Source organism: Salvelinus namaycush, chromosome 14, assembly GCF_016432855.1.
Source record: "Salvelinus namaycush isolate Seneca chromosome 14, SaNama_1.0, whole genome shotgun sequence".
NCBI lineage: Eukaryota > Metazoa > Chordata > Actinopteri > Salmoniformes > Salmonidae > Salvelinus > Salvelinus namaycush.
The window spans coordinates 19,316,316-19,329,962 of NC_052320.1; the positions used below are offsets into that span (position 1 = coordinate 19,316,316).

Genomic DNA, 13,647 nt, shown 5'->3' on the forward strand with positions numbered 1-13,647 from the left:
TTTCAATAGGACAATGACCCAACACACCTCCAGGCTGTATAAGGGCTATTTGACCAAGAAGGAGAGTGATGGAGTGCTACATCAGATGACCTGGCCTCCACAATCACCCAACCTCAACTCAATTGAGATGGTTTGGGATGAGTGAAGGAAAAGCAGCCAACAAGTGCTCAGCATATGTGGGAACTCCTTCAAGACTTTTGGGCTTCCGAGTGGTGCAGCAGTCTAAGGCACTGCATCTCAGTGCTAGAGGGGTCACTACAGACCCTAGTTCAATTCCAGGCTGTATCACAACCGGACGTGATTGGGAATCCCATAGGGTGGCGCACAATTGGCCCAGCATTGTCCGGGTTAGTGTCTGGCAGGGGTAGGATGTCATTGTAAATAAGAATTTGTTCTTAACTGACTTGCCTAGTTATTTTTTTAACACTTTTTTGGTTACTACAGGATTCCAAATGTGTTATTTCATAGTTTGTCTTCACTACTATTCTACAATGTAGAAAATAGTCAAAATAAAGCAAAACCTTTGAATGAGTAGGCGTGTCCAAACTTTTGACTGGTACTGCACATGTAGATATTGTTGGAAATTTGGGGGAGGGGGGGGGGGGTAGCCTGGTTTGAACTGAACCAGGGCCTTGGGGCAGTCCGTCACCAAGCACTTATCAAGGATCACAAGACTACCCCCTCTTTTCGGAAACACATCCCAGCCCCTCCGAACATCCTCCCACACCCGATAGTCCCACAGTAGTGTCATTCCACTTCTGACATCAATGCAACTAGCTTGGTGATTAGCCCAACCAGGACTCAAACCCGGGTCCCTGCGAGTGTGACAGTCAGTCCAACAACTTTGCCATTAAACCAAGAGGTCCGAAACCCTTGACAAATTCACTAGGCTTTTACTAGGAGGTCACAACAGTTCACTTCAACATCGAATTCCACATTGCATTACAGTAATAACTAAAAACAAATATAAGTGATACATTATCACAATGTTTATTCACTTTTTCAAGTAACAAAAGACTCCTCAGGATTTTGTACTTGCCCTGGATAATAGAAGTCAAGTCATTTTGCTTGTCCAAACAAATCCACTATGGACAAATGCATGCACCATACACACATCTTCAGAGGAGTCAATTGCAAGGGACAGAGATTTTGACAAGATGACAGAAACAGCAAAAGAGCAAGGAATCATCTGCAGTCCACAATACAATTATGGTGCTTTCCCTAAAATGTCATTCATTTGAATATCTTTGATACATTGAAAATAATGACTGTCAGGTAAATATGACAATTCTTCAATAAGTGATTTGTTTCTAAAAGCGCTTTATACAGAATTACAAAATCTACAAAGGGTTTACTGTCTGACTGAAAACCTGGCAAATGCTAAATAATCATCATACTTGATGGCATGACAACAATCACAGTCCTAATGAGGCATCATGGATGTTCAGTTCAATGTGGGCCACAAGGGCATAAGGCATATAGCAGCAGAAAACTGGAGTCTCTTGTTTCTTCTACTCCAACGGTTCATAACAGAAGTAGAGAAATATATTGCACTTTAAAAGATGAGTCAAAAATCTCACAGGTTACCACAGCAACAGCTACCACTAAAAGTGTGTCATGCGACCGAGTGGGTTGGGATGGATGTCTTCTTGGAAGCAACAACTGTTGATGAAGAGACTGAAACAACTCCTAATCACTGTTGTACACCCCCTGTCCCTTATCACACAGAAGTAACTAAACTCAGATGAGAAAGTCTGATGAATAGAATCAAGAGACTTCCGGGAGGACATATAGCACACTGGCCTCCAAGTGAATAATCCCTCTGTCGCGCCATAGTAGTGGCACGTAAATATCAGATTCAGGTTCAGGACTAGATGACTGCCCTCCTCCACTTCACCCGACCTTTGAGGTTGTTCTGAGGTAAATCTCACTTCTCTCGGAGGACACACACTCCTGCATCACAGCGCTGTGTGGCCATGGAGGTGACCACCTCCCAGCTGTCAATAACAGGGTCATAACACTCGATACTGCTCAGAAGGGAGTTTCCATCATACCTAGAGAGGGCAAAAGAGTACAGGGGAGGATGAACAATACATCATATGGCTGTGTTCAATGACATAATTCGCATGCTTATAATCGAAAACTGGACCATAAGGAGGTTGCATTCATGATTCAGATTTATTACAATGTTATCTAAGCAAGAATAATATAAATCAATTAAGAGTCATACATAATGTATATTAATGATCACTTCAGTATCTCTTAATACTGAAGTCGGGTGCAGAGCCGTGGTCGAGTGATAACACTCCCGGCTCTATGCACATGTACAACGGTTAGCCGGTGACAGGGGTTCAATCCCTGTGTCCTCCCTTCACTCTGAATCTCCTCTTCACCTGTCTCCCTCATTGTTTCTCATCTGTCTGTCATTAAAAGCAATAAACATATGAAAGGAAAGTGAATTTACACTTTCCTAAAAATAAAAAAATAAAATGATTAAATTCTGAGCAGGGTTGGGATGTTTACCCAGCTATGGCGTAGAGTCGTCCCCGGAGGACGGTAGCTCCTACGTAGCAGCGGGGAGTGGTCATACTGGCTACCGTGGTCCAATAGTCAGTCCTAATGTTGTAAACCTCCACCGAGTCGAGGTGCGCTGTTCCATCGAAGCCTCCCACCACATAGATGTGGTCATTGAGCAAGGCTACACCGGCCCCTGTAACAAAGAGTATAGGCCCTTCAGACATACTAACCATAGCCATATGTAGAGAGAGCCATACTGTATATAATCTATACAGCCCTCATACTCTGGAGTACTCACCTGAGCGTTTGGTGGCCATGGGGGTAACATTCGTCCAATGACCTGTGTGAGGGTCATACCGCTCCACTGAATTGAGGATATTCAATCCGTCGTACCCACCTGCAATAAATTACATACACTGCATGACCAAAAGTGTGTGGACACCTGCTCGTCAAACATATCATTCCAAAATCATGGGCATTAATATGTTGGTCCCCCTTTGCTCCTATAACAGCCTCCATTCTTCTGGGAAGGCTTTCCACTAGACGTTGGAACATTGGTGCGGGGACTTGCTTCTATTCAGCCACAAGAGCATTAGTGAGGTCGGACACTGATTTTGGGCGATTGGGCCTGGCTCACAGTCAGCGTTCCAATTCATCCCAAAGGTGTTCGATGGGGTTGAGGTCAGCCCAGTCAATTTCTTCCACACCGATCTCAACAAACCATTTCTGTATGGACCTCGCTTTGTGCACGGGGGCATTGTCATGCTGAAACAGGAAAGGGCCTTCCCCAAACTGTTGCCACAAAGTTGGAAGCACAGAATTGTTTAGAATGTCATTGTATGCTGTAGCTTTAAAATTTCACTTCACTGGAAGGGGCCTAGCCCAAACCATGAAAAACAGCCCCAGACCATTATTCCTCCTACATCAAACTTTAACAGTTGGCACTATGCATTTGAGCAGGTAGCGTTCTCCTGGCATCCGCCAAACCCAGATTTGTCCATCGGATTGCCTGAAGCGTGATTCATCACTCCAGAGAACGCGTTTCCACTAAGCTTGTCCAATGTCTATGGAGATTACAAGACTGTGTGCTTGATGTTATACACCTGTCAGCAACGGGTGTGGCTGAAATAGCTGAATCCACCAATTTGATGGGGTGTCCACATAGTGTAAATCCTTACTAAGGTCAGTGGGGGAAAAAAACAGGGAGAACATTTAAATATTTATACACCAACACCATTACAAACTTAAACCAAACATCTTTAATACCCACCAAGACAGTATATAAGTCCACTAGCAACCACCAGGCCAGCCCCTTCCCTGGCTGTCTGCATGTCCCCAAGCATGCTCCACTGGTCAATATTCGGGTCATATCGTTCCATGCTGGTGTGACGGCGGCTACCGTCAAAGCCTCCAGCAACATAGATCATATCTGTGGGCAGAAAAGTGAGGAAAGAAATGTAAGGAAATGTTCCAACAACTTTTTGAAAGTCTGCATTAGAAAACACTTGCAGGGTTTTGTTACACCTGAGGTCAGTCAAACTCACTTCAGTGCTATTTGTTTTTGTAAACCCCATGACAATGAGGGCTGTCAATCAGAGAAGATCCTCTACCTCCGAGTGTTGTCGCCCCGGCAAGGCCACGCCGTACATTCATAGTGGCGACGGTGTACCAGACACCATCCTCGTCTGCTGTGTAGTCCAAGCACTCCACCGAGCTAAGCCGCGATCGACCATCGTAGCCGCCAATCACATACACACGGTCATTGAGGGACACGGTAGCTACATAACGCCTTTTCCGAGCAATGTTCTGTAAAAACATGCTTGGGATAAGTTAACCATGATCAGAGAGCCAAAATATGTAATTTAAAAAAATAATACTTACAGGTAAAAAGCTCCACTCCTGAGTTTTAGGATCATACTTCTCAACGATATCTATAGGGGATTGTTGACTGCCGAATCCTCCAATAACCAACAGGACCTCCTTGGCACCTTGAAAGAGCAACATGGTAATCACTTTTTCCACATGAATAAAGTAGTAACTTCCACTAAGCTTGTCTTGTATCCCTATTATTAGGACAAGAAAATCAATCCAAAAAAATGGAGGTCAGTACTGTACCTAATCTGGCTTGGGTGCGTGGCCCCTGCATCTCACTCCTCAGCTCTGGTCTAAGGTGGAATTTCTTGGCCTCATCCACAAGGTCTCGACAGGGAAGACTGCATCGAATGAGGGGCTGGAACACGTCACAACATATACAGTACTTTATCAAGACAGTAATAACACCTCTGCTCAACACTTGAGGCCTGTTTCCCAGACGCACACCATAAATCATTCTCAATGGAGAATTTCCATTGAAAGTGGATTTCAAATCAAATGTTATTTGTCACATGCTCCGAATACAACAGGTGTAGTAGACCTTACAGCAAAATGCTTACTTACAAGCCCTTAAAAAACAATACAGTTTTAAGAAAATACCTTAAAAAAAATAAGTAATAGATAAGAAAAACAAATAATTAAAGAGCAACAGTAAATAACAATAGCGGGGCTATATACAGAGGGTACCGGTACAGAGTCAATGTGTCAATGTGTGGGGTCACCAGTGTCGAGGAAATTGAGGTAATTATGTACATGCAGATAGGGTTATTAAAGTGGCTATGCATAGATAATAACAGAGAGCAGCTTAGGGGGGGTGTAAATAATCTGGGTAGCCATTTGACTAGCTGTTGAGTCTTATGGCTTGGGGGTAGAAGCTGTTTAGAAGCCTCTTGGACCTAGACTTGGCGCTCCGGTACCACTTGCCGTGCGGAGCAGACAGAACAGTTTATGACTAGGGTGGCTGGAGTCTGACAATTTTTAGGGTCTTCCTCTGACACCGCCTGGTATAGAGGTCCTGGATGGCAGGAAGCTTGACCCCGGTGATGTACTGGGCCGTACGCACTAACCTCTGTAGTGCCTTGCGGTCAGAGGCCGAGCAGTTGCCCTACCAGGCAGTGATGCAACCCGTCAGGATGCTCTCGATGGTGCAGCTGTAAAACCTTTTGAGGATCCATACCAAATATTTTCAGTCTCCTGAGGGGGAATAGATTTTGTCGTGCCCTCTTCACGACTGTCTTGGTGTATTTGGACGCCAGAAACTTGAAGCTCTCAACCTGCTACACTACAGCCCCGTTGATGAGAATGGGGGCGTGCTCAGTCCTCCTTTTCCTGTAGTCCACAATCATCTCCTTTGTCTTGATCACATTGAGGGAGAGATTGTTGTCCTTGCACCACACGGTCAGGTCTCTGCCCTCCTCCCTATAGGCTGTCTCATCGTTATCGGTAATCAGGCCTACCACTGTTGTGTCATCAGCAAACTTAATGATGGTGTTGGAGTCGTGCCTAGCCATGCAGTCATGAGTGAACAGGGAGTACAGGAGGGGACTGAGCACCCACCCCAGAGGGGCCCCCGTGTTGAGGCTCAGCGTGGCGGATGTGTTGTTACCTACCCTTACCACCTGAGGGCAGACCGTCAGGAAGTCTAGGATCCAGTTGCAGAGGGAGGTGTTTAGTCCCAAGGTCCTTAGCTTAGTGATGAGCTTTAAGGGCACTATGGTGTTGAACGCTGAGATGTAGTCAATGAATAGCATTCTCACATAGGTGTTCCTTTTGTCCAGGTGGGAAAGGGCAGTGTGGAGTGCAATCGAGATTGCATCATCTGTGGATCTGTTGGTGCGGTATGCAAATTGGAGTGGGTCTAGGGTTTCTGGGATAATGGTGTTGATGTGAGCCATGAACAGCCTTTCAAAGCATTTCATGGCTACAGACGTAAGTGTTACGGGCCGGTAGTCATTTAGGCAGGTTACCTTAGTGTTCTTGGGCACAGGGACTATGGTGGTCTGCTTGAAACATGTTAGTATTACAGACTTAGACAGGGAGAGGTTGAAAATGTCAGTGAAGACACTTGCCAGTTGGTCAGCACATGCTCGGAGCACACGTCCTGGTAATCCGTCTGGCCCAGCGGCCTTGGGAATGTTGACCTGTTTAAAGGTCTTACATCGGCTGCGGAGAGCGTGATCACACAGTCATCCGGAACAGCTGATGCTCTCATGCATGTTTCAGTGTTACTTGCCTCGACGCGAGCATAGAAGTTATTTAGCTCGTCTGGTAGGCTCGTGTCACTGGGCAGCTCTCAGCTGTGCTTCCCTTTGTAGTCTGTAATAGTTTGCAAGCCCTGCCACATCAGACGAGTGTCGGGGCCGGTGTAGTACAATTCGATCTTAATCCTGTATTGAAGCTTTGCCTATTTCAGGGTTCGTCGGAGGGCATCGAGGGATTTCTTATAAGCTTCCGGGTTAGAGTCCCGCTCCTTGAAAGCGGCAGCTCTACCCTTTAGCTCGGTGAGAATGTTGCCTGTAATCCATGGCTTCTGGTTGGGGTATGTCACTGGTGCTTCCTGCTTTAATTTTTGCTTGTAAGCAGGAATCAGGAGGATAGAGTTATGGTCAGATTTGCCAAATGGAGGGCAAGGGAGGGCTTTGTACGCATCTGTATGTGGAGTAAAAGTGGTCTAGGACTATGCTTAATTCATGTCGGGGAAACTGGCTGTTGATCTATTAACACAAACCCATTATAGGAAGGCCTAGACAAGAAAACTGCTTACATCATGTGACCGTGTGTGGTCTAGCTGCCTCACCTCTGAGTCGATGACGTCTGTGATATAGCGCGGAGTGAGCAAAGGCATCCGCACATGCTCCAGCATCTCCGATAAATAAATGTCCCTCTCTTTCCTATTGTGTTTAACCCAATTCAACACTGCCTCGAATACAGGCTCCTCTGAGTCCACCTGCAAACAGAAACAACATGTATTCACAACCACACACCTTGACAACAACATGCTTGTTGTAATAACGGAAATCCCAAAGTATAACTACTCAAGGCCAAAAATGCATTCACTCAATCACACTGATTTCTCCAAATGACTGAGATCAACTTCACTTCAAGAGGAACAAGTCAAAGTGACAGTTTTAATTAATGATGTAGATACAGTCAACTAAGACTTAACTACAGTGCCTTGCAAAAGTATTCACCCCCATTGGCGTTTTCCTATTTTGTTGCATTACAACCTGTAACTTAAATGTATTTTTATTTGGATTTCATGTAATGGACATACACAAAATAGTCCAAATTGGTGAAGTGAAAAAATAACTTGTTTAAAAAATAAATAAAAATTTAAAAAAAAGGAAAAATGGTGCGCGCATGTTTTCACCTTTGCTACGAAGGCCCTAAATAAGATCTCGTGCAACCAATTACCTTCAGAAGTCACATAATTAGTTAAATAAAGTCCACCTGTGTGCAATTTAAGTGTCACATGATCTGTCACATGATCTCAATATATATATATATACACGCCTGTACTGAAAGGCCCCAGAGTCTGCAACACCACTAAGCAAGCGGCACTATGAAGACCAAGGAGCTCTCCAAACAGGTCAGGGACAAAGTGGGGGAAAAGTACAGATCAGGGTTGGGTTATAAAAAAATATCCAAAACTTTGAACATCCCACGGAGCATCATTAAATCAATAATAAAAAAATGGAAATAATATGGCACCACAACAAACCTGCCAAGAGAGGGCCACCCACCAAAACTCATGGAACATGCAAGGAGGGCTTTAATCAGAGAGGCAACAAAGAGACCAAAGATAACCCTGAAGGAGCTGCGAAGCTCCACAGTGGAGATTGGAGTATCTGTCCATAGGCCCACTTTAAACCGTACACTCCACAGAGCTTGGCTTTACGGAAGAGTGGCCAAAAATGCCATTGCTTAAAGAAAAAAATAAGCAAACACGTTTGGTGGTCGCCAAAAGGCATGTGGGAGACTCCCCAAACATATGGAAGGCGGCACTCTGGTCCGATAAGACTTAAATGTATTTTTTGCTACTGTCATTGACTTGTTTGTGTTATTGGCTTGTTTATTGTTTATTCCATGTTATTCCATGTGTAACTCTGTTGTCTGTGTCACACTGCTTTGCTTTATCTTGGCCAGGTCGCAGTTGTAAATGAGAACTTGTTCTCAACTAGCCTACCTGGTTAAATAAAGGTGAAAAAAATAATTAAAAAAATTGGGCATTTTGCCAATCAATAAACTCTGTCTAGCGCAAACCCAACACCTCTCATCACCCCGAGAACATCATCCATGGTGGGGGCAGCATCATGCTGTGGGGATATTTTCAATCGGCAGAGACTGAGAAACTGGTCAGAATTGAAGGATGGCGCTAAATACAGGGTAATTCTTGAGGGAAACCTGTTTCAGTCCTTCCAGAGATTTGAGACTGGGACGGAGGTTCACCTTCCAGCAGGACAATGACCCTAAGCATACTGCTAAAGCAACACTCGAGTGGTTTAAGGGGAAACATTTAAATGTCTTGGAATGGCCTAGTCAAAGCCCAGACTTCAATCCAATTGTGTAATCTGTGGTTTGACTTAAAGATTGCTGTACACCAGCGGAACCCATCCAACCTGAAGGAGCTGGAGCAGTTTTGCCTTGAAGAATGGGCAAAAATCCCAGTGGCTACACGTGCCAAGCGTATAGAGACATACCCCAGAGATTTGCAGCTGTAATTGCTGCAAAAGGTGGCTCTACAAAGTATTGACTTTGGGGTGGTGAATAGTTATGCACGCTCAAGTTTATTTTTTTTGTCTTATTTCTTGTTTGTTTCACAATAAAACATATTTGCATCTTCAAAGTGGTAGGCATGTTGTGTAAATCAAATGATACAAACCCCCCAAAAATCCATTTTAATTCCAGGTTGTAAGGCAACAAAATAGGAAAAATGCCACGGGGGGGTGAATACTTTCGCAAGCCACTTTAAGTGTATATTACACACATTTTGATCACGAAAATCGTGACAAGCAAAAATCATTTGAATGAATTGGTAAACTATAAATCAAGTCCCATGGTTACAATTATGTTTTTATACAGCAAGATATGCGCTGTGCGGTTAAACACTGGAATTTCCAGAGCACAAAGGCATACTTAAATCAGAATATTTTCTCCATGATTTCAGAGCCAGGTAAATCTGCAAAGGGGGCCCCATTAATAGAGATTACTGCAGGTCTCCACTTGCACCTTTTCTTTCAACTTCAGGTTTTTGTGAAAAGTATCCCCCTGAGCATTCAAAGATAACCGCGAATAGAGATAAGATATGCACCTGAGGCAACATGACTGTGTGCTCTCTGAAATCAAAAATAAATTCAGTACACTATTCGACTTTGGTAACACTTCACATCAATCTGCTCTTATCTGTGTAGTAACACCATAATTACACGAGTAACATTGTATTAACATATTGTTACTTAGTACTTAAGTAATTGTAGTTTAATTGCATAGAAATTTAGTTGGAATTACAAAAACGCAACTCCATTAATATGCAATTACAAGGCTACCTAATGTAGGCCTACAATGAAACAACAATGACTATTACTATGGTAATTACAGCGTTACGACAAGTATAATAATACCTCACCAAATCTACTTTGCTTACCTGGATTTCATCACATTTAACTAGTTTTTCAACCTCGTTCTGGCTGAGCAGCATAAACTCCTCATGTTGAACCACCTCAGGGAAGTGCTTCTGGGAGAAGAGTTCAGCGGCCTGCATCAGGTCAAGGCAATTGTGGGTCTCCGCAAAGTCACGAATGCCCAGGCAGTTTGTGGGATCAAGCTGACTATCCAGAAAGTCACAACAAGCTCTTTTTACTCCTGAGGAATACAAAGAAACATATACACACATTAAGTGAGTGCAGTATGTTCATTTTGTAAAATAATGTTGAAGTATTTAATTTGCTAGTCTGTCTCAAGTAAAAACTTCTTGACATAAATTAACAATGTTTCCACTATATTAGCAAATTAGCAATACAATATAGCCAGTCATATTGCACAAACCTAATAAGGGAAGATGATGTGTGTGCATTTCCTTTTTTCAAAAGAGCAGATTTAGATTTAACTGACATACCGGTAGTTTATTCCACAAAGTAAATACAGTGGATGTACAGTAAAGTGCAATGGTTCTCATATTATTTTTAGATTTCTCAACTTACCTTTGAGCTGCAGCAGACAGGCAGCAGGAAGCAGTTCCTGGACATTCTCCACTGTGACCAAAACAGTCTCTGTGTAAACAAAGTCCAGCAGGATCTCCATGGTGGACGCAGTCAACCCCTGGATGTCTACAAAGGATTTCCCTTTCTCTGACAACTGCAAAAGCACAACGGCAAAGACAGACACATCAGTTTAAATTACTGGTTAGTAGTCGCTCTTGCCAGACACAGGGCACTCCGCACTCATTGCAAAAAACATAGGCCTACTGATTCCTTGTGTTTACTATTTGTCATACTTGTGTAGGCAGCTGTGGATTATAGTCAGCTTTGTTAGTAAAAGAGCAATGCTCACCTGGGGATTCTTAGAGAGCTAAAAATGTTAAAGGAAAGAGAAACTAGGTCAACCGAGCTACAGAGAAATAATTAGCATTGGACTATTTCTGCTATGCACTTTCATTGCTGTTTCGTGTTTGGGAATAGCCTAATATTTGAGGTAGGCCTATATGATCCATTCACGTTTTTATTAAGCTATAAATAACCAGATGGCAGTCACACTGATGGCAGTCACACTGAAAGACATATTGCTCAAGGAAATTAATATCAGTTTAATTTTAGCCTACAGAAATCTTAGCTCGGTTCTAAGCACAAGGGATATGTAGAAACTCTTTTGGGCATTGTCAACTTCCGAACCAGTCAAACAACTATTACCTGTCTCTTTCTGCATATAGAGAGAGAACCACCAGCAAACTTATTTATAAAGTTATTATCGCTGATGACACTGATGATCAGTCATCATTGGTCTTTTGTGGAAGTGCTGTGTCATATGTGTCTATCTAGGCCTAAATTAACTCCAGTCTTGTGCTTAATTTTTTATTTGTATTTATTTAACCATTATTTAAATAGGCTAACGGTTACCTCGCTGGTGAACATGGCGCAGAAGTAGTCACTGCAGGCTGCCAGGACAATGCGGTGTACAGGAAAGTCAGTATTCTCCACTCTCAAAGTGATGTCACAGAGTGTGTTGCTCTTACGAAGTGCGTTCATGGCATTGAGGATGGATTTGGCATGGGAGTTGGTCATGATGTCTTTGGGAGCCATTGTACTGTACTTGACAAAGAGTTCCTCAAGTTTCAAGAATCTCAACGTGCTGCAATATCTGGCAAAAAGACAAAAGCGTTAACATAGTTTGGAGGCAAAGTGTAAAGATGGCAAAGTGATGATAAATTATATGGGACCTCAACCACTGATGTTCGCAGCTGCGCACTGTGCAGGCAAAATACATTAATGTACATTTATTACAGTGAACAACGATATAACTAGATCTATTAGAAATCTAGAAATAACTGCCCTGTCTGACACAGATGACCCGGGTTCAAATCCAGTTGGTCGCATTGGTGCCTTGACCTGGATTCACGCAGCTAGTGAACTTTCCGTTTTTTTGGCTAAACTGGCATATGTCCAACTTGAGTTGAACGACTTTAAACAAAATGTCACATTATAACTCAAAATATTTAACCATCGGCTGGTTATGAAAAGGCCAAATAGCCGCGGCTAACCGTAGCTAATTAACTAGCTAGCTACGAGTTATGCTAGCTGGCTAGCTACATTTCAAATATTCACAAACTATGGGTAAAAGGTTTGAACGAATGTGACAGGTAAACTATCAAACAAGCAACACGAATGGCACACCCAGTATCAATCAATAAAAGCACTACCCACCACCTAGCTAGACAGCATTAGCAAGCAAACCAGCTAGCTAGCTTGTTTGCTAACTAACTCCAATGGCACAAGACTAGTCCAGACGTCCTAGTCACATTGGAGGATGCCAAATGTGATCCATGGTAGCGTGTGATTTCCTGCAATAGTGTGGGCTATTGCTCATTGGTTTTTCTAATTACTAACTTAAGCTAGCGGAAACAAAATATTAATTTCAAGGATGCCGCAAAAACTGTATCTAGCTAGCCAGCTATCCGCAGTCAGTGTAGCTTTAGACAAAAACACTATACGTCACATACGTGCGCACACCTCGAATGTGCATTTTTAACTATTTAAAGTCAACTCTGAACCAATGCAAACAAACCCTCAAACACTGAGAATTAAAACAATAGGATTTTTTTTCCCTTATTCACAAATTAAGCTAAGGGTTTTTTGTTTTACTGTTGTGACAGCCTGCTAAAAATAGGTGCGCTCGATTTAGACCACCGGGGGCACCGACTCAGGACAGGTGGGGTTTCGACCTTTATGAATGGTGCCAAAAGTGCAACATCGTGCACCACATTTGATTTATTATTTTTACGTTTAAAGAGTATATTTTGTCCCAGGAATAGTTTGATTGTGATACAAATATTTGTAAATTAACTTGTGGATCTACATTTCTGACATATTGGCAGATTGAGCCATGCACGTTTGCTCATCCGTTTGACACAGTAAACTACCATTTACAAAATGTAATATACGTTTGTGAATCCTGTTATATATTTTATTCAGAAAACAAGGTGTATGTTTGTCAATCTTGGTCCGATAGGCCCATAGCATAGACGTTTTAGGCACCACCCCCGTTATTGGACTGGATTTGTTAGCCTCATTCCTGACAGTTCGGTAATCTATTTTACTAGATAGGTAGGCCAATGTCAAGAAATGAGGGCGGGGATTAGAGCCCCCCAAGGAGGAAATTCTATTAACCTGAGCCGCGGTACACCAGCTCCCCACTGACACGAAATTATAAACTCCGCCTATTTCTACAATGTATCTTCTTAAAATATGATTTTAAACCTAACCTTAACACGAACCTCAACCACACTGCTAACCCTATGCCTAACCCTAAATTAAGACCAGAAAGCTATTTTTTGTTTTCATGCATTTTTACAATATAGCCAACTTTGATTTTGTGGCTGCCCTTTCTAGTGGAAAGCCAGTACACCGGTCTTTCCTGGACGTGACCAGGAAAAAGAGGTGAAAGTGCAGCGCCCTCTCAAATCGAACAGTAATCTGCGTTTTCGGTCATGTTGCCAACAAGGCAGCATGTTGCATCGTCCAGAAATATACAACATCTCTTTTCAAT

At 42.9% G+C, this 13,647-nt stretch overlaps 1 protein-coding gene across 1 annotated transcript; it reads right to left on the bottom strand.

The window, feature by feature from the left end:
* Window positions 1-877: 877 nt before the first annotated feature.
* On the bottom strand, window positions 878-12,645 carry LOC120059242 (kelch-like protein 12). Its single transcript, XM_039008138.1, has 12 exons — window positions 12,306-12,645; window positions 11,502-11,742; window positions 10,590-10,743; window positions 10,034-10,251; window positions 7,187-7,336; window positions 4,633-4,747; window positions 4,399-4,505; window positions 4,128-4,323; window positions 3,788-3,946; window positions 2,816-2,914; window positions 2,524-2,710; window positions 878-2,054 (listed from the first exon to the last, which is right to left on the bottom strand). The coding sequence occupies exons 2-12, from the start codon at window positions 11,682-11,684 to the stop codon at window positions 1,928-1,930; spliced, it is 1,695 nt and encodes a 564-aa protein (XP_038864066.1). The 5' UTR covers window positions 11,685-11,742; window positions 12,306-12,645; the 3' UTR covers window positions 878-1,927.
* Window positions 12,646-13,647: the final 1,002 nt, after the last annotated feature.